We start from the raw sequence: 24,771 nt of genomic DNA, 5'->3' as shown, positions 1-24,771 counted from the left end.
TTATTTGCGGACTGTTATTCTCATCTTCATGGTTCTAATTCCTATTTACTCCACACAAGGTCAGTTTTTAATGTGGGGAAAATTCAGTTTCCCAAAAAGGGACACTCTGGATTTCATCAAGTTTCTACCAAATCATCCTCTGGCCTTCTTCAGGTGATTAACCTTTGTGGCCCATGGCACAGTGGTTTTGAATCTATGGTTTCAGGTGAGCATTGTCTGAAGATAGTGGTTTTGATCGTACCCAAAGCAGGCCAGAGGATTAGTTAGCCAAAAACGTGTTGAGACGACAACTATGGAATGCAGTAATTACTGGGGATACAGTTACAAGACTCTGCATTCATATCCCGTTGCAGTTAATCACCTAATGAAGGCCAGAGGATGAGTTGGCCGAAACGTGGTGGAACAACAATAACTGAATATAAGGATAAACCCGCCCCTCCCCCCAAAAAGAATAAATACACAAATTACTCATCTCAAAGGATTCCAATAAAAATATATTTTATTGGATTGCTTTGTTTTATTTTCCTAACGATTAAAAATTAATCTACTGCATTAATTTGATATCTGATTTTTGCAGAAAAATTAAAAAATTAATGATAGTTTGGAAGAAACTATGGTAGTTTTTACATGATTAAATGAAGTTCATTTAGTCATGTAATTTTCCATATATTTTTAATGTTTGTTTTGACGATTAAGTTAAGAATCAACTTTATAAGGGTTTAATCTTTTTTTCCATAAGCGACATATATATCTATAAAAGTGAACATGTCTGTGTGTCTACTTTTCCCTACGCAATAACTCTGTCAATTTTTAGTCTACAAACTGGAAATTTGATATACAGAGTACTGAGATTTTGGAAAATCGATGTGATCGGTTTTCAGCAAGAAATTTGGCTGTTAAGGGGTCAAAGTTCAACGATTTGACCTTTTAGAACTCTACCAAACTCAATTGGAATTCATTTTTTGAGATGAGCATTATATGTTAATTTTTATTTTTATTTCGGACTATTAGTCTCATCTTTATTAGTTGTTTTTTTTTTTTAATCAATAAATTTTGGTCAAAAATGTGGTGAGACGACAACAACTACGGATGACAGTGATGGTTGAGAATGCAGTTAGGAGATTCGAAGTTCCTATCCGTCGCGGTTACCACCTGACGAAGGCCAGAGGAAGTTGGCCGAAAAGTTGTGAACCAATAAAAAGATTTAAAAAAAAAAAACAACAACTAATAAAGATGAGATTAATAGTCCGAAATAAAAATTAATCTACCAAACTCCTCCGACAATTTTGGGTCTAAACACTTGAAATTTTAAATATAGGTTCCTTGGACATGGATCTAACTTAACTTGATTTGAGCCCAAAACAATAAATGTTAAGGGATCATAATAGGGGTCAAAGTTTTAAAAAAAAAAAAATAAAAAATTGACCTCTGCGGTCTCTACCAATTTACTCAGACAATTTCTGGTCTAAACATTTGAAATTTTACATAAAGGGTATTCAGAGATAGGGCAAGGTTTTTCATCAGTTTGGGTCGAAAATTTTTAGTTACTAATTTATAAATGCATGTATGTTTGCTCAATACTTTTGGCAGAGGCGACGAATTTTCTCAAGATCAGTATCGTTTTGAAGTTTGTCTTTTCAGACGACAAATATCGAAAAATTGGCTAAAAACATTAATATCTTCACCTTAAACTGGGCACTTTTCTACAGGGGGGGGCATGAAAGTCATCCTCTCCTTTCGATTGTCTAGCCTTAATTTTAAAAATGTCACTTCCGGTTTGGCGGTGATCGTAACAGCATAGATGTCAGGGTTTTTCCCCGTTCTTTTCCTCCTTTGCGGTACAGGTTCGAGCCTGCCTTCCTACTACCACTTTTTTTTTTTTTTTTTTTTTTTTGCTCAACATACACATCCAAACACCTTGGCAACATCGAGCTGAAATGCTAGTATAAGTGAAATTGTCTGTGTGTGTGTACATTTCCCTACCAAACTACTCTGTCAATTTTCGGTCTACAAACTCAAGATTTGACATAAGGGGTACTGAGAGTTGGGAAAATCTTTTTAATCGGTTTTCGGCTAGAAATTCGGCATTCAAGGTGTCAAAGTTCAATGATTTGACCTTTAAAAACTCTACCAAACTCCTCCGCCAATTTTGGATCCAAACACTTGAAATTGTAAATCTAGGTTACTTGGACATGGATCAAACTTTTTAATTTCATTTGAGCCCAAAAGAAATGTTAAGGGGTCAAAATTGGGATAAAAGAAAAAAAAAAAATTGACCTATGGTCTCTGCCAAATTACTCAGCCAATTTTTTACTCTAAACATTTGAAATTTTTCATGAAATGTATTCAGGCATAGGGCAAACTTTTTAATTGGTTTTTGGACGAAAATTTGGTTGCCAAAGGCTCCAAGTTAAAAAAAAAAAAAAAAAAAAAAAAATTGACCTTTGCGGTCTCTAGCAAACTTCTTCGCCAATTTTAGGTCTAAACACTTGAAATTTTAGATGTAGGTTACCTGGACATGAGTCAAGCTTTTATATATATATATATATATATATATATATATATATATATATATATATGCACAGTAAATTTATGAACTGTACATAGGGCCTGAGCAAAGCCGGGCTGAACTGCAAGTAAGTATGTGTGTGTGTGTGTCTGTGTGTGTATATATATATATATATATATATATATCATCCATATACAGTAGTTTGGCTATATCACAGCTCATCAGTGCGGTTAGACAAACAACTACCTCCAGCCAGGATTGAAATTGAAACTCGACCGCCCGAATGACAGTCGGAGCTTCTAACCGTTACTCAGCTGCTATACTCGGCAGTGAATTAACAATGCCTTAACTCAATTTGTTTACACAAAGAGCATCGCTTAATACGCTAATGTTAGTTCCTATATCACTTCCGAATATGCTCAACCCAAGATAGGGAGCATTATATATTTTTTGCCTACATAACCTCCGAAGTTAAGCAACAATGAGGCTGGCCAGTGCCAGATGCATGACCTTTTTGGGAATGGCAGGCGTCGTATGTGTTGGGGGCAACTCCTACATCCCGTATCATGCTTGGTCGTCTTGACCCTGTCTTGTCAAGTGTTTCTGGATGAGAAAGTGTGATAGATGCAAGTCCCCCACACTTTAAACTAAGTCACAGCAAAAGGAAAAGGTGGAGGTAACAACTGTTTGTAGGCCTTATGGTCTTCCATAGGTGAGATATCACATGACGACGAATTGCCGACAGAAATAATCGTATTTTTAGCAAAATGCGCAGTTATTTATCGATTTTTTTTTTTTTTTTTTTTTTTTTTGGTATCGATTCTTCCAAGCATTTCCTATTTAATGGCATATTAGCAATATTGGGCTCACTAAAAGAAAATTATTAATTTATTTTTCAAAGATTTAAAAGTAGTGTTTTTCGTAAAAATATATAATTTTTATTTTTTGACAATCTGAAAGAATAATTAACATATTCAACGAATTTCACAATTCAAAATACTAATGAAAAATTAAACACATTGAAAATAAGGATTTTCAATCTTAAAATCTGATACGTGCACAGTTGTTTTTTTTTTTATCTACTATCCTTACCCTCCCCACAATACATTTTGTTCAGTTTCGGCTGATTATTTTAAGCATATTTTTAACCACAAATAAAGAGGGGTTGTAGGCATACATTATATATATAGGGTGACCCCCCCCCCAAAAAAAAACAAAAAAAACAGGACGTTCAATTGTTTTTCTGAGCATTTTACAGTCAACGGAGAAAAAAAGGCCAAAGACCCTAGTGTTTTGATGTAATGTTTTGGATATAATAAACTAGTTATTACCAAAGTTTCATTTCATTCGGACAAAATACTAAGAAACGGGGCCTAATTATAGTTGGACCCGGTTTTTTTTGGAGGGGGGGTCACCCTGTATATATATCGATTATAAAAAAAAAGTATACCATTATAAAGTTCATTCTTCACTTAATAATCGATGAAAGTTTCGTATTGATTAAATAATTACTTGATTTTTGGTAGATTTAAAAAACAAAAAAAGAGAGACTCCGTCAAAACATACCCCCCTCCCCTTCTGTTTTGGCCGTGCCTAGTTAATTTGCACTGTAACCGTTTTGAAAAAAAAAAAAAATCGGACAAAACTGGTCGATAAAATTCGACAGCCATTTTGGGAAGCTAATCGCTTCAACATAACCGTTGCTTAAAAAACAAAAAAACAAAACGAAATCTATTCGAAATCCAGTGTCACCCCCACCCTCTCTGTGTCTCTTCCCGAACACCAGGTCATCGACCTCTAACACCTGGTAGGCCTGTATGTAGCTATTTGTACATCTCACCTCGCAAAGTCGGCCTAGCCTAAGTAGGATGTGCGGATATTAAGATGAAAAGGAAAAGGAAGGAGGAGAAGCGACATTATTCTTACAAGAGGTTGATTCTTTTGACTGGAAAGACGAAAGAATACTGCTACCTTTTTTTTTTTTTTTGCCGTACGTTTTGCTTTATTTTGAAATTTGTCATTCCAAATGGTTTTAATATTTACATACGACAAATTCAGACACGACAAAGTACGGCAACTGTTCTTTTTTTTTTTTTATGCGTGTGAGATCTAGGCATGACGAATTACTTCTGCCGTTATTTTAGTAATTTTTTTACTTGACATTTTCCTTTAAAATGACGACTTTCATATGCTTTCGGGTATGCTGAAAACGAATATCGCATTCAAAATTTCCGCAAATAAGTAGTTTTTCGGATATTAAACAATGTAATTTTTTTATAAGTGGTGGCCATTGTTGTACGCGCAAGTGGTGTATTTTTGCGCTTGCGCATACAATGGCCACCAGTGATAACATAAGAATTACATTGCTTAATATCTAGAAAACTACTTATTTGCGGAAATTTAAATGCGATATTCGTTTATAGCATACCCGAAAACCCCGAAAAGTTATTTTAAAGGAAAAAGATGAAATCAAGGTAAAAATTATTTTTTATTATTTTGTAAAAAAAAAAAAAAAAAAAAAAAAAAATCTTTTTACACCTCGAGAGAATATTAAAAAAAAAAAAAAATGCAAATCAACCCTAAAAAATGTTCCCATAAGTTAAAAGAAAAAAAAAAGTTTACTTTCTACAATCGTAAATGTTTTTACGTTTATATTATTTTTGGTGCTTGTTAAGATTTTTTAAATATGTGGTTTTAACTGAAACAACAGAACTTCCTTGTCATGTCGAAAATACTAATATATCCAAAAATTACGAAAATTAATCGAGTAGAACAACTGCTATCGTGTTTTTGATAAAATAAAAAAAGTTCATCGCTATCGACTAAAACAAAACGGTCAACCATTATAGAGACGAAAGTGGAGATAAGTATTCCCCTATATTCGCAATCTTTAAGGTGTTCGCATCTAGAGAAAACGCCATTTCCTCCAATTTTCTGTAAAATTATTTTTAACTATAAATAATTTTTACTCAAGGAATTATCGTAATTTTGTAATATATTGCTGTTTTCGACATGACAAGTAAGTACTGTTTTTGCTCAAAACAACATTTTTAAAAATCGATCTGTTGACTATCTTAAGAAACACCATATTTTTTTACATTGTAAATGTTTACTAAAGAAAATTAAATTTATCAACAAATTGGTTAATTCCCCTTCGTTTCTTAATCGGGGGGGGGGCATTTTTAAAGATTTTTAACGGAAAAACATCATGCCACTCCGTTCAAATTTAGTCTGCTTATTATTCTTGACATAAAAATCTCAGATTGCTCTAATGACGTGCCTACATATTACACGAATATAGAACAGCAGGAGCATTTGTCGTACATTTATCGTGTCTGAATTTGTCGTTTATAATTAGTAAAGCCTTCTTTTTTTCTAATAAGATTTTGGTAAAACTTGCGGATAACGCTCTGTTTTACGGTCGTTTTAAAAATGGAATGGAAATTTAAATTTCGTTCCATTTTAATCTTTGTTTTTTAAATTGCTCATGCGCCCAAAAATCGAAAGTAATTGATAAAATAAAAATTAAGTAAAAAAAAAAAAAATGGATAGCACAACCATGGATGGTCACAAGATGCAAATATAAGAATTTTTATGCTATAGTAAAATTTTGGGAACAAGAAGATTCAAGTAGGTTTTTCATTAAACATGGAGTATTGCCGAAGTACCAGTGGAACTCTCTTCTGATTTCCTGCTTTCCAGCTGACTACAACCTGATTGTCTTCAAGTCCAATGTAAACAAGTTCTTGATGAACCACCCCCCTAAGTAATCCAATTTACAAAATTCCCACTACTTATGTTTACTACGCTATAATCACAATGACTAATGTATACCCATTAGCCCTTATTTCGAGTTGCCTACGGGCCTTGATAAGTGGTGATTCCTGTGTAAAAAAAAAAAAAAAAAAAAAAAAAAGCCGTTCTTAATATGGGAAGTTGGGATGTCTATTCCGAAAGCCGTTCTTAACATGGGGAGGTTGGGGGTGTTTATTCGTTGTAAGCATATCCGAAAACCTATAAAAGTCGATATTTCCAATGTGAACAGTGAGTTGGACTTACGTAAAAAAAATACCAAAAATGTATATCAAATTGACTTTTTTTTTTTCGTTTAAGAATTAAATTATTTCGTTTTTGTCAATAAAATTTTATTTTTATATAAAAAAAAAAATCCGTCGTTTGTATCTATATATCTATAAAAGTGAAAGTGTGTGTGTGTACATTTCCCTACGCAATAACTCTATCAATTTTCTGTCTACAGACTCGAAATTTGATATACAGGGTACTGAGATTTAGGAAAATCTTTGTGATCGGTTTTCGGCCAGAAATTTGGCTGTTAAGGGGTTAAAGTTCAACGATTTGACCTTTGAGAACTCGATAAAACACTTCCGCCAATTTCGGGTCTAAACACTTGAAATTTTAGATAAAGGTTCCTTGAACATGGATCTAACTTAATAAATTGATTTGAGCCCAAAACAATAAATTTTAAGGGGTCATAATAGGGGTCAAAGTTTTTAAAAAATTGACCGTTTTTTTTTTTTTTTTTTTTTTTCTCAACATACACATCCAAACACCCAGGCAACGCGGGGCACCCATGCTAATATATATATATATATATATATATATATATATATATAAAGTACGATTGCTGAATATTATTCTTTCCATTATATTCATTTTTGAGGGCGCATGCGCAATTTAAAATAAAAAAAAAATTAAAACGGAACGAAATTTAAATTCCGTTCCATTTTTAAAACAACCGTAAACCAGAGCGTTCTCCTCAAGTTTTACCATAACAACGATACCTATCTTAGGACGTATATGTTTCTTAGAGAAAGAGGAGATTGCATCAAGAGTAAGGTATTTTATGGCGCGCTGGACTGATTCAACTATTTTCCAGCAACATTAGCAACAGATTTGAGTTCAGTCTTCAATTTCAGGTTTGAAATGAAGGTACTAGGAGTTTATAAAAGAAATGGGGCTTCCTCGAGAAGGAAACCATTGAAAGCAAGGTCTGAACGTTGTTCCGCCTTGTCTTTGGAAATTCTGCCGAACGCTAAGCACTCGGAGAAAGAAAAGTCACTTTCTGTTGTGGCAGCTAGGCGAGTTTCTGCTATTAATGGTTTACATGGAGGCATCAAACATTGAAGCTTAGTCGAGCACAGGGGAACTGTTTGTCCATGCGATCCAGATATGATGGGGGGGGGCAGGATTATCAAGAAGAGTAGAAAGTTAAGCGGGAGTCGCGTAACTCTCATTTTTCTTATTTTTTCCTTTAGTCCTCACATTCCATGAGGATGTTTCTGACAGAGAGGGGAGCATTGTTTCCATCTAGCAATTATTGTTAGCAAGTTTTTGACCTTAAAGTACTATATACATGTTTGCAACGTCTCTTCTGTGGGAAAGATAATGCCTCCGTTCAGTCTCTAAAGACAAAGGATACCCCTTGTAATGGCAGCTGCGCGTGTAATTGTGCGGCAAGAGTTGCGCAATCCCAACCACACCTCTCCTGAATCGGCACTGCTTGAGTCCAGTGGCAAGGAGAAGTCCAGGACGACTGGGAACAATACAAAGATAAGCAGAGCACATACAGCACCTGGAAGTCCCAAATGGTCACCCATCTGGTACTGGCCAGGCTCATCGTTGCTTAACTTCAGTGATCAGATGGGAACCGGTGTGTCAAACGTGATATTGCCGTATTGTGGGAAAGAAGTTGCAGGAAAGAGAACAGGGCATCATCTACTAGATTTCGAAGCCAGTTTTGAACTCTTTCAAGGTAGGAAATTGTGCTCCAAGCAACTCCTGGCCAGATATGGCAACAGTGCTCCGTTTTAAGACGTACTTAAGTCTTATAGAGATAGAAGATTGCATCGGCAGTGAGATTGGCGGGGGGGGGCGCAGCTTGGAGCTCAGACAAGCACTTGCCATGAAAGTAAAGATAATGCAGAGACTGGCTCGCAACGTCTTTTACAGGGAAGAGAAAAGGGTATCCCCGTGGCTACCGAGCTCTCGATGGTCGTGGTATCCCCCGCTAAGCTACGAAGTCTATTTTAAATTCTGTCATGGCAGGATAAGCTGCTTCCAGCAGTTCCTGCCCTGATGTGGTAACAGTACTCTATTCTTGGACGTACTTGTCTTTTATATAGATAGAGAATTACATCGGCAGTGAGATACCTACTGGAGCGATAGAGTGATCCAACCATTTTTCCAGCGACCTTGGCAACAGATTTGATGTGTGTATTCAATTCCATTTCAGATCAGGAGTGACGGTCAGTTCCAGAAGCTTGTTAAGACATGGAGCTTCCCCAAGACGGGAGCGTTATTATCTCAGCACGGACGGTAAACTTCAGAAATACCGAGAGATCTACCTCTATGCAATACAGTGTAAAATGTCTTTTTTTTTTTCTTTTCTTTTTTTTTTTTTTTTTTTTTTTTTTTTTTTTCACTCGTAACTTTCTTTAGCCCAAGGGAGGGGTATACGCAATTATTCCCCACTTTACTTTAGCTGATCGGATTCGATTTTTAGCTCCCCCCTCTCCCCGATCTTTACATCGATATATCGTACAATATTCAACTGGTCTTACAGTGCACGCGCGCGTGCGTACGGACTTATTGAACCTCTTTACTTGCGAACGCTATAGGGTTTCAGTAATTATTGCAAGAAGAGCCAATAAAAAAGAGGAAGATGTTGAATTTCACAAGGTAAGCAGCAGCAGAAAGACGATATTTTGAGCCCCCCTTCCTTCCTCTCGCCCCTAACCTCAAACAGAATTTGGCTCGATGCCGGACCAAGCTTGGCTTAGTAATAATCGTCGTGGCTTTACTAACTTCACCGTGTATTATTATTATGGAAGGAAGGACGGAATGAGTGACGGAGGTGGAAGAAGCTGAAGCTGCTTTATTGATTGCCGTAGCTTTTTCTTTCCTTTTTTCTCTTTTCTTTCCTTTTTTCTCTTTTCTTTCCTTTTTTCTCTTTTCTTTCCTTTTTTCTCTTTTCTTTCCTTTTTTTCTCTTTTCTTTCCTTTTTTTCTCTTTTCTTTCCTTTTTTCTCTTTTCTTTCCTTTTTTCTCTTTTCTTTCCTTTTTTTCTCTTTTCTTTCCTTTTTTCTCTTTTCTTTCCTTGTTTTCTCTTTTCTCTCCTTGTTTTCTCTTTTCTCTCCTTGTTTTCTCTTTTCTCTCCTTGTTTTCTCTTTTCTCTCCTTTTTTCTCTTTTCTCTCCTTTTTTCTCTTTTCTCTCCTTTTTTCTCTTTTCTCTCCTTTTTTCTCTTTTCTCTCCTTTTTTTCTCTTTTCGTTCATTTTCTTTTCTCTTTTTCTCTTTTTCATTTTCTCTTTTTTCCTCCTTTTTCCTCTTTTCTTTTTTTCTTCCTTTTTCCTCTTTTCTTTTTTTCTTCCCTCGTTATTGCTTTTTTCCTCGTTATTTATTGCTTTTTTCCTCTTTTTCTTTTCCCCCTCTCCCTTTTCCCCCTCTCCCTTTCTTTCCCCCTCTCCCTTTCTTTCCCCCTCTCCCTTTCTTTCCCCCTCTCCCTTTCTTTCCCCCTCTCCCTTTCTTTCCCCCCTCCCTTTCTTTCCCCCCTCCCTTTCTTTCCCCCCTCCCTTTCTTTTCCCCCTCCCTTTCTTTTCCCCTCCCTTTCTTTTCCCCTCCCTTTCTTTTCCCCTCCCTTTCTTTTCCCCTCCCTTTCTTTTCCCCTCCCTTTCTTTTCCCCTCCCTTTCTTCCCCCCTCCCTTTCTTCCCCCCCTCCCTTTCTTTTTCCCCCTCCCTTTCTTTTTCCCCCTTTCTAATTTTCCCCCTACTCTTCTTTTTTCATCTCCTCTCTTATCTTTCTTTGTTTTTACGTAAATTATTAAATTACCCTTCATCTATCTCTCTCCACTTAAGTCCTGCCTGTCTCCTATCAGATAGGCTGCGGTTTTATTTATTTATTTTTTTTTATTTATTTATTTTTTTTTTAGAAAATGAGGGGTGGGGGTGGGAGGCTGGTGATAGTATTGATCTGTCTGTGTACATCGAGTCGGAGGGAGGGGGGTACTACTGCTCGTGTGCAGTGCCACAAACGACACCACAACAAGGATATATATCATCTGCAGATATGGAATTAAAACAAAAAATACAAACAAACGCGAAATGATCAAGGAAAATAATCAAATATGTTGTTTTTTTTCTAATGAACGCACTACCTGTTACGGCATATCAACCCCTTTTTCAGTTATTCAATGTCGAATGCATTGTGAACGAATAGTATTTACCCAGTCCCAGAGTGTCTCTACGTGTCTTTTATCAACGCTATTAATGCAAACGTAAATAATAATACCTGCGGTTGGATTTGAACCCCCTCCTATTCCACCCCCCTTTTTTTTCTTTTTTCTTTTTCTTAGGGGCTACTGATCTTATAGTCCGTGTCATTGTTAGGACGACACCTGCGGTCTGTCACTAAATTCAATAACATTGGGCAAAGAAAAAATAATAGATTATCGAGTACTTCTGGGCTATTGTTAATGCGATGCCCCGTTCTACCAAAATCTTAGGTGTGGAAGCATTGTCGAGTCTAAAGAGGAGACTTCGAGGATGCAATCTTAAAAAAAAAAAAAACCCAAAACAAACAATTTTATTAAATTGAAAAAGACACAAAATGACAAAATTGTGGGAACGAATTTGAACGAAAGACGGGTTTCAACGCGGCAACATGCCATATTTTAACCGGACGACCAGCACGACCACATATCTCATTCTTTCTTCATTCTGATTTTTCATAGATTTTTTTTAAAATTTATTTTATCCTTCATAATTAAAAAAGAAAAAATTCACTATAATTAAAAAAAAAAATCCTTTCTTTGTCTTTCGTCTTCGATTAAAACGCCACTGTCTTTACGACCGTTCGTGTCCCGTTTTTAATATTTTTGATAGACACAGAAAAAAAAAAAAAAAGAGAGAGGAAGAAAAAGACGCCCCCCCCCCGTATGTTAAAGCGATCACAGGTGGATAATAATTACATGTTAACGTTATAATTTTTGTATTATTCGAAAGAAAAGAGATCAAAGTAAAATAAGACCATTAAAAACACGTATTTTAGGCGTATAAAACCAGATGAATTTCCATATGAAAATATTTACGTCGTGCGGAAACGTTGATAACCACTTGGTTATTATTTGCAAGACGGTAAAGGTACCCGTAATACATTTTTTAAAGTAAATTTCTTTTAATAAATTTTGAATCGTTCGATAGAAAAAGGTTTAAACATTTTTTTTTTTTTTTTGATAATTTGCAAAATAAATAAATAAAAATATCGCATAAAATAGGATACATTTGTGCATTGCAAAGAAAGCCAATTTGCACGCGTAATTTATTTCTTTGAAAGGGACAGACACAGACACTACGTATCTGTTTTCCATTTTTGTTTTTATTTAATTTTTTATTTATTTTTTTTTTGTGTGTTAAATTCATTTCTGTGTTGGCCACGCGACTCCCTCGGTCTTCCGTCTTTGTTTTTATTTTTTATTTTATTTTAATTGAAATCTAATTTTGTTTGTATTTTTTTTCATGGGGACGAAGCATCCTACCGGATGCCAGGCATTCACCTACAATTTCAGTCACTCCAACGGAGAGATCTTTTTAAAGCTTCTAACCGGTCCTTTGAGTGCAATTGTTTGTATTTCTCTGGCACTTGGTTCACCGGGTATATTCGACAGGTAGTTTTTGAAAAAAAAAATTTCTTTCTTTTTTTTTTTCATGAGTCTGGTTGCTCCTATAATTACTAGAATGATGTAGATCTTCCCAAGATTCCAGTTTCTTTTTAGATCGTACATAAAACCTAATATATAATAAGACGTGTGTGTATTTTTACTACTACGTCTCTCTACGTCTGATCTTCATTCATTCATTCATTCATTCATGGAATATCGTAACAGGAAACGAATTCAGTCTCCGTTTCCATCTCAGCAAGCGACGCTAAAAAAGACAAAAACGACGTTCGTGGATTTCCTGGAAAAGGCGTACACGATATGTTTGGGCAAAAAGGGCTCTTTCGTTTTTTTTCTATCACAACCGGTTGGACATGATACCCCACCATCACCCTTTCTGCTTTTTTTATTTTATTTTTTTTTTATTATTCCATGAAGAAAATAGAAAAATGTTTATTTTGGGGGGAAATTAAATATCATTTTGACCAGAAGTTTTTAAACATAGGTGAGGTGACCTTATACAAAGAAAAAAAAAAACAAAATGAATTAATCTTAGGAAAAAAAAAAATAAAAATAAAACCCTAGAACACAAATAGAATTTTTAAAGCCCCCCCCCTCTTTCTTTACGTTTTCCTTTTGTTTAGGAGCACAGTTGTAGTATCTGTTCTAATGCTTTCTTTCTTCGGTCAAGTGCAGGAGAAATCCTTTTCGACTGGGGGGTAATTTTAATTTTGTCCCAATTCAAAGTAGGTGAAAGCTGGAACTTAAAATTTCCAGATTTTTATTTTTATGTTATTGGTATGATTAAGCACTGTCATGGAAAAAAAAAAACACTAAATTAAATTAATGAATTAACCATTAGTAACAAATTAATTTATTTTAATAGAACACATATATTGGCCATTTGGTGATGATCAAAGTGTAATACCTGTTGTGATACTCCACTTCAACATTTCTGTTCTCGATCAGTGATGGAGAGATCCTTCTAGACTGAGACAATTAAAATTGTGTTGTCTCAACCCAGACTGGCACATTTTACAGAGCTGGACCCCCCTCCCTCCTCCACCCACATAAAGAACTGACTTTGCATCTAACTCTGCCCTCGTGGGAAGGCAAGTAAATAAAGACTCCTTGGTGATCTTGGCCAGGAGCAAAGTGTAATACCTGTTCTGATACTATAGTTTATCTATTCTGCCCTCAGTCACTAAAGGAAAAAAATCCTTCTATATTTTATTTTCTCCAATCCACATTGTCCCTTTTGAAGGGAAACTCTTGGTTTTACCCCCTCCCACACACACATCAAAAACCGACCTTGTGTCTAACTCTGCCCTCGTGGGGAGGCAAGCAAATAAGTACAGAATAATTCATTTTTCTAATTTTTTTTTCTTCGTTTCTGAGCCATATATAATATTAGATATTTTGTTTGCTCCTCTTAATAGTGTTGAGCTTTTCCTATCTTGATAAGTTTTGCTTTGTTAAAGATTTACTCTTTGATAACATAATTTTATACATATATATATATATATATATATATATATATATATATATATAATTAGTATTTTCTTTCGCCTATCCCCCTCTTATCTGCCTTTCTTTAAAGTCGAGATTAATCCTACCTTAACTCCTTCTTTTGAGATAATTCGAAGTCTCCTAAATCGGTTCAATCATATCCACCGCAGCAAAATAAACGCCCCCCCCCCCCCGAAAAAAAAACACCTGCAACTTGAGGCGGTCAGTGTTCGTTTAGTGGTTGGGATGGGTTAGGGTTAGACCCCTCCTTCCTACATTTTTTTTTTTTGTACGTATCGCTTCTTTACGTATCGACACCTTCGCAACATCTCGGCCTTTGTTGTCGTCCGACTCGTTCGTTCTTTCTTGGTGTTGAAGCAAATCGAATTGATTTCGTTTTGTTTTTATCTCCCCCCCCCCCTTCCTCTCCCCACTCGCATTTAAGGTTGTGCCGTCGGTTGGAAGTTGATGCATTTTTCGCGTAGAATAACTTGGAAGAGAAACCTGTTTAATAATCGATTAAATAACAAGGGATGGTGTATTAAAAAAATAATATGAAACAATTTTAATTTTTCTACAATATGAACAAAACAAAAAAAAAAGAATGCATATCGGAACAATGGAAAATAATTCGATTCCCAAATTTAATTCATGAAGCGAAAACAATGGATCGCATTTGTTTATTTTTAGTTTTTCGTGACTAAAAAAAATATAAGCGAACTCTGGAATTAGCGTGTGAGAATTATTACTAATACTACTACTAATAATAATAATAATAATAAGAAGAAGAAACTAAAATTCCATGGTAAATGGCTGTTGCGAAAACGCAAAGTGATTTAACGGTGTAAGTACTAGAAATATGGAAAGCCTTGCTGTCACTCAGCCTCCAGGAAACATCAGTCGTTTTTGTCAGTGAGCAATCACTTTTAATATACACGCGTGAGAATTCTTCGTGAGCTGATAATTATAATAATTAGTAGTAATAATTAGTAACTATAAATAACAATAATTAGTAGTAATAAATAATTACTAATAATTATCTAAATATCAATTAGTAATAATTAGTAATAATAATAAAAATTAGTAGTAATAATAATTAGTAACTATAAATAATAATTACTAATAATTAAATAGCACTTAGTAATAATTAATAATAATTAATATAAATAATAATTAGTAATAGTAACAAATAAACTTTCGTTAATTCGATATTTAACTTTAGAAGAAAAAAAAATTTTTTTTAACCGAGCGTGATGAATAATGATAACCTAGTATTCAATGGTAAACGGCTATTGCGATGATGTAAAGTGATCTGAAACGGTGATCGGAAGAAGTGAAGAGTACTGAGAATCCAACGAAGACTTGCTGTCACTTAGTCTCTAGGAAACACAATCTGCTTTTTTTTACTACTACTACTACTACTACTACTAATAATAATAATAATAATAATAATAATAATAACTTAGCCGGTTACTATATTCTTTCGTTAATATTCGAGAAAAAAAACACCATTTTACTTCCCCCGCCTTTCTCCACTAGCGTTCATTTTAATTAGCTTTGAGATTTATTTCACTAACGACCCCACAAATACTTCATTTCCTATGGTTTTTTGATATGACAGGGATTTGTTAACAAATTTGTTAATTCTCCTTGTTTATGTCCATATAAATGATGCCTTACAATACCTGACCATTGTCTTTGTACTTTTTAATCCAGAAATCCCTTTCTAATCGATAGTTAAATGCTTCAAAATTACTTTCAAATTTCGAACGGACGCGACGTAAACACATGGTCGACATATATATATATATATTTTTTTATCTGTTATCAATTTCTGTTCGTGAGGAAAGATTCATAAGGTTTGTCACGACAGATACCCCTAATCCCTTTTGTTCTTTTTGTTTTCAGGGTTTAAAGTTAATAATAGACCTTCCCCCCCCACCCCACCCTACCCCGCATCGAACACTCTTTGAATGTTTATTTAATTTGTGATTAAAAACAAAACAAAACAAAAAAGTTTATATTTTGTATCGACCTAAAAGGATTTTAAAAAAAAAAAAAGGAAAAAAAACTGACTCCCCTCCCACTTAGTTAAATAATATTAGTCATAGCCGACTGATTTTTTGTAACTAACCTAGCAACGTGTTACAACATAGCAACACATGTTGGACGAAGTTCAGTGTATCGTGTCGGACTTGCTTTAAAAAACACGATCTCTCTTTCTCGGTTTTACGTACTTTTATACGCGCACTTGTCCGACTCGCAGACAATCCGCGATCAGTCGACTCGTCCATGTTCAAGTTTCTGTCCGGTTTCTTCGCCATTTATCCGTAAACGTCATTACATTGTGGACCACTTCGGCACTTCGCTACAGAATCTTTTTCTAAATAGAAAAAAATATACATATATAAAGATTAAAAAAAAAAATATTATAGTAGAAAGAGAGAGAAGGGGGGAAAAGAAAGGTTGTAGTGGTGGTCCGCGCCCATGGGATGGGTAAGGACGATCTAACATCCGTGCGGTGTGCACTTTCTTTTTCGTCTCGGTCCGTATATTTTCCCGTCGTCAACGCGTACGTTGGGGTCTGCGTTTGAAACTGTGGTTGCCAGAAAAAAAAACATGTTTGCGACAACGAAAAGATGAAAGGAAAAATGAAAACTTTTTCGCCCATTCGATGCGGATTCTGTCTGTATTTACCTGTAAACTACGGATAAAAAAAATTACCACGTTGATGCGAGTCAGTCGTACACATCGAAGATGCTGAGAGACAACGATGAAGAGCCTCCGACTGTTGTTCTGTCTCCGTACCAGTAAGTAAAACTAAATAATATATAAAGTGATATTGAATTTTCTCGTTCGCATGCCCCTATTCCGAATTCGTGGTTAATAAACAACGTTTTAAGTGCCATGGTTTCAACCCCCTTATAAATGACTTTACACTACAATATATGTATGTATGTATGTATATATATATATATATATATATATATATATATATATATAGTATTCCATTTTCATTAAAATTGTTTAATGAAAATTGAATATCAAATAAAAATTCCATTTCTACTTGATTTGAAAAGCATAATATAATTCGATGAATTGTTTTTTTTTTTTGTTTGTTTTTTTTTTTAAACTATCATTGGCTTACAAGGAGCCATCAAAGATCTCATTGAATACAGCCTGTGGTGTTCCCTGGAAGCTGAGTGACAAGTCTCCCCAGATTTTCCAGTAATCTCCACCTCTTTCGATAACATTTGCAAATAAATTTGCATTATCGCAACAGCTGCTTGCCATTGATTTCTTGTTGACAATGGCTGTTGGTCTTTACTGGCATTTGAGTGGCAACAAGCCTCCCCAAGGTCCCAGTTCTCTTCGCACTTATACAGTGGAGGTCTGGTCAGTGCTCATTCCTCGATCTTTCCTTCCTCCTTGACTCTTCGGTCTCTTTTTTTCGTGATTTAGTGATTTGGTAATGGGGAGAACTTAACTATTATTATTATTATTATTATTATTATTATTATTATTATTATTATTTACTCCCTAGGAGTAGTCACACAGGCCATCATCAAATATTTTTCTTTGAGAACATTTTGCGGTGTTCCCTGGAGCCTGACAGCAAGTCTCCCCAGATTCCCAGTAGTACTCTCCACCTCTTCCTTTGCAGATGAATTTGCGTTATCGCAACAGCCGTTTAACATTGATTTCTCGTTGGCAGCAACTATTAATTTTCACTGTAATCTGGATTGCAATAAGTCCCCCACCCCAGGTCCCAGTCGTCTTTGCACTCCTCCAGCGGAGGTCTGGCTAGTGCTTTCTCTCATCGAAACTTTATTATTCCAGCCAAACAAAGAGAAAAAATATGAAATTTTCCCTGGAAAATGTTATGTAACTTTTATGTTTTAATTGACTGTATGGTTTAGGATATGCAATCTATTGATGGTGGCCCACGACTAGGACTTCAAAATGGGGGCGTATGAGCAAGAAAATTAAATATCAAAATAAAAAATATCTTTCAATATGGTAAATTAGCAGACATCAATAGCGAAAACTCCATTCTTTGATGTATATTATTACTGAACTCTGGATTTTCTATTTGTTTTTGTTTTTTATCGAAAGAAAAAAAAACAATTTTGAAAACCTTACCTGTTATGTTTAAATGTTTGGTGTTAACATATACTCGGCTATTTGCCCCCCCCCCAATAAAAAACTTTCTTTTTTTTTTTTTTTTTTTTAGTAGACTGAATAGTGAACACCCTTATGAAAAGAAGAAAAAAATTAAGAAATATAAAGATTAGAATTTGGAGTGGGGAATCAATTTCGCATATAAATTTCACAGAAAATTATCTCCCATTTCTAAACTATTCTAACTTTTGGGGACAATTAACTAATTTGTTTTTACCACTAACCCTAAGTCCTACTAGCAAGGTCGTAAAACCACATATAATCGCCTTAAAAAAAAAAAAAAATTTTTAAAGTAGACCCCCCCCCCCCCCGAAAATACGCGCAGGATTTATTTCCCATAGCAAACAAAAAAAAATGTTGGTTAACTGCCATAAACGTAAGAATATCCCGGATATAAAGGATTCTTTTACATTAAATTCATATGCGAAATTAATCCCCCACTCTAAATTCTAAAATATTTTTGGTTCGGTTTTTCTTTCGCCAAGTTTTTCAATGTTCACGCGTAATTGCCCCAAAAGTATAATCCTATTATTTTATTTATTTATTTATTTATTTATTGTGGGCTGAATCAGTGAAGAGTATTTATTTGTAAATTTACCAATAAAAAAAATTAAACAAAAAAATATTTTGGATCCTAAAGATTTTGATATTGTAAATTAATTTGAAAAAGAATAATAATAGTGGACAGTACAAACTCCACTAAAAATGTGTATTGAATTGTTATTTTTTATATGAATTATTAAAAAAAGAAATCGGTATTTTTGAATATTAACAATTTACACTACCTGTTAATCTCTAAAAATGAGATTCTACTTTTTTTGTATTTAGGCGATTACACGCACGCAAAATAAATAAAGCTTAACCGAAAAAATAAAAATAAAAAAAATAAACATCATTTTAGGGAGAGGATAAATCAATTTGTATATAAATTTAACATAAAATTATTGTACATTTTCTTATTATTTTAGAGTTTTAGAGCAGTTAACCTCCTTTAAATAATAAATTCTGTGCACGACATTTATGTGTGGGAGGGGTGTACTTTTTTTTTCTTTTAGGTAATTACGTGTTTGTTTTTCTGTTTGTTTTTATGACCGTACGTACCACTTGGAGTTCGTGGTAGAAAATTTGGTTAACTTTCCTAAAAAGTTATAATTGCCCAAAACTGAGGCTATTTTACGTTAAATTTGAATAGCAAGTCGGACTCTCTACCTATACCGTTTGAAAATTCGGAAAGAAATCTTTCATTCTATCTTCATAATCGGACTTTTTTTTTTCCATACCGATTGATACGTTTTTTCCTTCCAATTTGGGACGCTTTTGATTCTTATTTAATTTTATTTTCTTAACTTCGTCGTCTGTTTGAGGCGTTAATAGCGCGAACACTTGCGAAACATAATTTTTCTGTAATTGTTGTTTTAATTTAAACTGTGACAGTTACATATGGTTAGGTATGTGCCTATGTTTATATTCAGATAGGGCTCACTTCTTAATTAACCGATCATTACGCTAGGTACAGGATGGAACGATACATTTCTCGCCCTAAAGAAAACAACACTACAGCTTTATTTTAAAATTTTTATTGAAAAAATTCAATTCAGGTAACTTGATTATGTAGTAGAGCTGACATCTATTAAATGTAGCCACCTTCAGCCTCAATCACCGCCTCGATACATCTCCAGGACAGATTCAGGTCGACAAAGGAGGGAGCCAGTAAGAGAAGGGTACAAAGTCATAGTACCCTTTCTTAAGCCAAGCCTGGGTTTCTTTTTGTTGGACGTCGCCGAGTCCTGTTGCCAGACCCAGGGTCTGCCAGTGACCACCTGATTGCACTAGATCACCACACTCTTCAGCACATCCGGATACACTTTGATGTTGACTTTCAAGCCGACTTCGAAGATGTGAGGTGGCATGATGTGGCCCTCACTTGAAACCACACCAAGACCATAATTTTGGCCGGAAACTTTGTTTTCATCACTCTGAGCACGTCCCTGTTATTCGTGGCAATGCAGCAATGCATTTTGAGGATGCTGGCAATGGTCCTGTTGTCATAACTTGAATCGCTACAAAGCAGGATTTGTACAGCGGCGCATCTCCGATCTCACTCATTGGATATTGTGTCACTTTCAGACATGATAGAAGGCTCCTATCGCTGTTAGGATTTGTACACAGCTGGCCAACTAGTAGATGGTCTGCAAAAAAAAAAAAAAAAAAAAAAAAAAAAAAAAAAAAGGTTTTCACCAAACGGAAATAGAATCATGTCGTCTTTCCTAGGGCGACAATTTTATCGTTCCACTCTGTATTAACGATTGCTAAACTACCATTTTTTACATTCATTAACCCTTATCCTTAAGTAGCCTCCGGACCTTGGTAAGCGGTGACTACTCTAATTTTTTTTTTTTTTTTTAATTTTCGTAAGTGTTGTAAATCTGTTCGAGGAATTAATTTTATCCGTTCTGGAACGCAACTTCATGAAATGACGAGAGTTTAAAATTTACTCCTTCGTATACTTTCAATTGACGAACTACAACGTGGACATTATTTTATAATAGCAAAAAAAAAAACAAAAAAAAACGGTAAAATTTTTTTTAAATATACAAACAAATAGGTATTTCTACAGTTTATCGCCGAAAATGAGGACACCATTTTTTCGCGCACCTGTCATTAAAATCCTAAGGAGAAATCAATATTTTAAACTATGATCGAAGCATGAAATAAATTTTAAAAAATAAAAAATTTAAACTAGATAATGATTTTTCTGTTTCATTAAATTAATTTGTTGTTAACCCTTCAAAGTTGTTTTAATTAAAAATAATGTTTCATTAAAATTATTTATTTGTTCGAAAAAAAATCTATTTTATAAAAATCCAATGTTGCTTTCATTACAAAATTGTTTTATTAAAATTATATTTTCTTACGCAAATTTTTGCAGTAAATAAATATTTTGATAATTTTTTATGCAATAAATGTTTTGGTTTTCCAATGGCGCTCGCCCAGTTTAAACAGTTATAGATATGCCATTTTAATTTTCTGTTTTGTGCGCGTGTGTTTCATAACAAACTTTCCCGTTTTCATTAATTAAATAGAAACATTTCCAATTAAACAATCACGGATATATATTTTCTTTCACTTTCTTTATTTACTTTTTTTTTCAGAATTCTTTCCGGAAGTAATTAATATCTAGTTTGATTTTTTTTTGTTGTTGTTATTTACTTCTAACTTCAGCCATAATTTAAAATACTGATTTCTCCCTCGGATATTTTCGACAGGTGCGCGAAAAAAAATGACGTTTCCATTTTCGGCGATAAACTGTAGAAGTACCAATAAATGTTACCAACGTCAATATAAGTTACTCTTCTACCTGGATAAGCTATTTTGTATTTTGACTTATTTTATAGCGTTTGTTTACTTTGAAACAAAATTAGTGTCAAGTCTGAGTCAGAGCGAAAAAGAATAGTGGTCTTGTTATAGCCAGTCTGACCCTCGATAATCGGTTAAAAATCGAAAATGAGACGAAATGCTACTGCGACTCGTCTAATAAATCCCACCTGTTGTGTGAAAATGTAATGTTTGATTTTCAACTTTTTAGCGATTATCGACGGTTCACATGGCTTTTTGTTGTAACCCGAGACTTGATACTACTTTTCTTTCAAAGTAAATAAACGCTTTCAAATAAGCTAAATCAGTAAACACTAAAAACTTATCTAGGTAGGTAGAAGAGTAACTTAGCTTGCCTTTGGTAACATTTATTTGTTGTATATTTATTTTGTCACTTTTGTTAACTATCTTTAAAAATCGCAAAAGAAATAAAAGGGGTTCTATGGGTGTGTAAAATGGACCCCCTCATCTATAAACAGTAAAGTTTTGTTTCTTTTATGGACTATTATATAAAAGGAACTTCGTGTTCCCTATGGATCTGAAACAGCTGGGCGGATTTTTATGAAATTTCACAAAGGTACTTCGTGTGCCTGGCAGTGTTCTAAGATAGGTTTTGTCTCGGAATGGCTTCGATAAGTATCGATGATCGAAAAAATCCAATGATAGAAGGAACAGGCGATTTTGATCAAAGTTAACACGGTTTTACAAGTGCATTTGAGAAGTTTTATTACCACGTAAGCGGGAAATGCCCGGCATATAAAATCATCAATAGGTTCTTTGATATGACAGGGGCACGTTCGAAATAAATGTTTCTTTTTAGAGCACAGTTGAATCTTGATTTTTTGCATTTTAAACTTTAATTCAAGCCATTATATATAAGATCAACAGTAGGTTCTTTACGGTGCAATGTAGGCTACAGTGTATTGTGAACTAAGTCACTGCGGGGAGGCATGTGAAGCTGCCTCCCGGTGCATTGCATCGCTATGGGCCCCGAACTAGAACAGGCAATCAATCGATGTGATTGAAAAATAGGCGATTTCACCGATTTTGATGACAATAAAAACATAAGAGTGTGAAACATTCGTTGGTCATCATTCGATCCTGGACAACGTCGGAATAATGTGTCATCGATAGTATTATGATGAATGAAAAAAATAGTAATAACAATTTTGTGTCATTCATAAAGTAGTTAAAAAAAAATCATTCTTATTTACAATTATTTGAATAATTTAATACAAATTACAATACCGTCGCATTTTACATTTTTGTTAATGTTATGAAACTTTATTACATTAATTTCTTGGCCTTTTGGTCAAGATCAAAGTGTAGTATCTGTTCTTCGGATGCTGCACTTCAATTTCTTGTTCTCTTTCGGTGGAGGAGAAATCCTTCACGACTGAGACAATTTTTATTTTTGTACCTTTTCTCCACGTTAAAAAACGACCCTGGTGTCTAACTCTGTCCCGTGGGGAGGCATAAGTAAATAGGTACATTAAATGAAGTAACGTTTGTGAATTTTTGAGATGAGGATTGGTTATTCATATTATTCATCGGACTACTGTTCTCATCTTCAGTGTGATTTTTCACAACGTTTCGGTCGATATAACCTCCAACCTTCTTCAGATGTATCTTGTCGAACTCGGGAATGTTTCTGTCGAACTCGGGAATTTGGACGAAGTTTCGAACGGAACCCTTTATTTACTTTACGGGGGGTAGCATGCTCTTGTTCCATCAGCCATGACTGGATAGAGGTCCTAAGTTATTTGCAAATGTATTTTTCGGTCGCCCACACTGAGGATTGAACCTTCAACCTTCAGGAGAATATCACCTTTACAATTGATTTTTCCCAGGACTCTAACCACTGCGCCACGGGTCCTTGCGGACTCATCTGAAGATGGTTCGAGGTTATTCCGACCGAAACGTTGTAACAATCACACTCACAATGAGAACAGTAGTTAAGTGAAGTAGTTAGGAAAAAAATCTTCTTTTTTTTTTCTTACCATTCCCAGTATAAATAGTTAGCTTTCTTAGAACAATGAGTTAAGCTTCTGAATTGCAGAATTTAGCAATAAATAACAAAGTGAAATAAAAACAAGTTTTCTTTTTTTTTTTTTTTTTTTTTTGATTCAATATCTTAGGATTTTACTAATTATCTTTGAAAATAGACACAGAAAACTAACATTTATCTTTCAAAGGATTTTTAGAATGAATTTATTTAACTTCAAAATTTAGCTGAACTTGTCAGTTTCCGAATGTCGCCGTGAAAACATTTTTCATTATAACTTTTTTTTTTTCAGCTGTACAAATATCCCCCCCCCCTTTTGGAAATCAACTTTAGGCTTTAATCTTTCAAATACAATCAAAAAGTAGTCAGAAACCTACAAAAAAATTATGATAAACCGGCTTTCAAAACTATGTCCCACTATCTTTTTTCCCCGCCATTATTGTCCGTACCTAAAATGGTTCCTCAATAATTAACAACAAAAAAAACAAAAAAAAAAAAAACATCGTATGTAAACAAGTTTTAAATCGCGTGATGTGCAGGAGGCCACTAAACTACAGTTTTACTCAAAGCGATATATATTTTAGGTTTAAAAAAAAAAAAATTATGTGGGGGGGGGGTGATAGAAATCTACAGAAAAGATACAATGACGTATCACCTGTCCAATTTTACGTATTGTTACGTTGTCTGCTCATTTATTTCATTCATCTTGAAAGTTGATTTCATGGTTCAGAGATCCTGATTGGTAAAATGGCCTTCCTACGGTTCAGTTGAAATCGACGGCAAAACGATAATTTGTCTGGGACTTACAAGTCAGCGTTCCTATTTAGTTAACTACCCATGAGGTTAAAGTTAGACACAGAGCTGTTTTTTTTTAATGTGGGGAAGATCCAGTTCCCCTAAAAGGGGCACTCTGGATAGGAACAACAAAAAAAGTCTGCCATGAAGAATTTATCCAGAAAAGGTGAAGGTGTAGCATCAGATCAGATACTACACTATGATCTTGACTCGAAGTCCAAGAAATAGAATCCGTTTCAATGTTCCTATTTAGTTGTCTACCCACAAGGGCGATTTTTAATGTGGAGAAAATCCAGTTCCCCAAAAAGAGGCACTCTGGATAAGAACAAAAACATTGTCTCAGTTATGAACGATTTCTCCATTGATCGAGAACAGAAAAGACGAAGTATTACATCAAAACAGATACTACACTGCTACTACAAGAATGCATTTCAATGTTGTCCAAGTAATTACCAACACCAAATTCTAGGAGAAAAAAATAGGATACAAAAACAAATGTTATGAATTAATTTCCAACTTAAATAATCCCATTTTCTCGAAAGTAATACTTCCCGCTTTTTATGTTCTATTCGTAAAATGAGCGGTCATTTTTGAAGTACGCCAACAAAGCAAAAAAGTTGTCAAAAAAAAAAAAACAAATATACAACAAATGAATGTTACCGAAGGCAAGATAAGTTACTCTTTCACATATCCGGATAATTTTTTTTTTTTTTGTGTATGTGTG

General features: G+C 34.5%; 1 protein-coding gene and 2 pseudogenes across 3 annotated transcripts in view; 2 read left to right on the top strand and 1 right to left on the bottom strand.

Moving 5' to 3' along the window:
- Nucleotides 1–24,771, top strand: part of LOC145260644 (ligand of Numb protein X 2-like) — a 432,919-nt gene that overhangs the window by 199,199 nt on the left and 208,949 nt on the right. Inside the window, exon 1 of one of the 3 annotated variants that reach the window (XM_080118972.1) lies at nt 16,141–16,500. The exons of the other annotated variants lie outside the window; for them this stretch is intronic. Within the exon in view, the coding sequence (XP_079975098.1) occupies nt 16,448–16,500 (53 nt within the window). The 5' untranslated portion in view covers nt 16,141–16,447. Of the gene's footprint in view, nt 1–16,140; nt 16,501–24,771 lie in introns of those variants that run through there. 3 annotated transcript variants of the gene reach the window in all.
- On the bottom strand, nt 8,091–8,208 carry LOC145260701 (5S ribosomal RNA; annotated as a pseudogene).
- On the top strand, nt 22,540–22,767 carry LOC145260820 (U2 spliceosomal RNA; annotated as a pseudogene).

The sequence above is a fragment of the Euprymna scolopes genome, chromosome 36, assembly GCF_053919585.1.
Source record: "Euprymna scolopes isolate OS-2025 chromosome 36, ASM5391958v1, whole genome shotgun sequence".
NCBI lineage: Eukaryota > Metazoa > Mollusca > Cephalopoda > Sepiida > Sepiolidae > Euprymna > Euprymna scolopes.
Note: the sequence above shows the minus strand (reverse complement) of the source record. Positions and strands in the feature narration are given on the sequence as shown.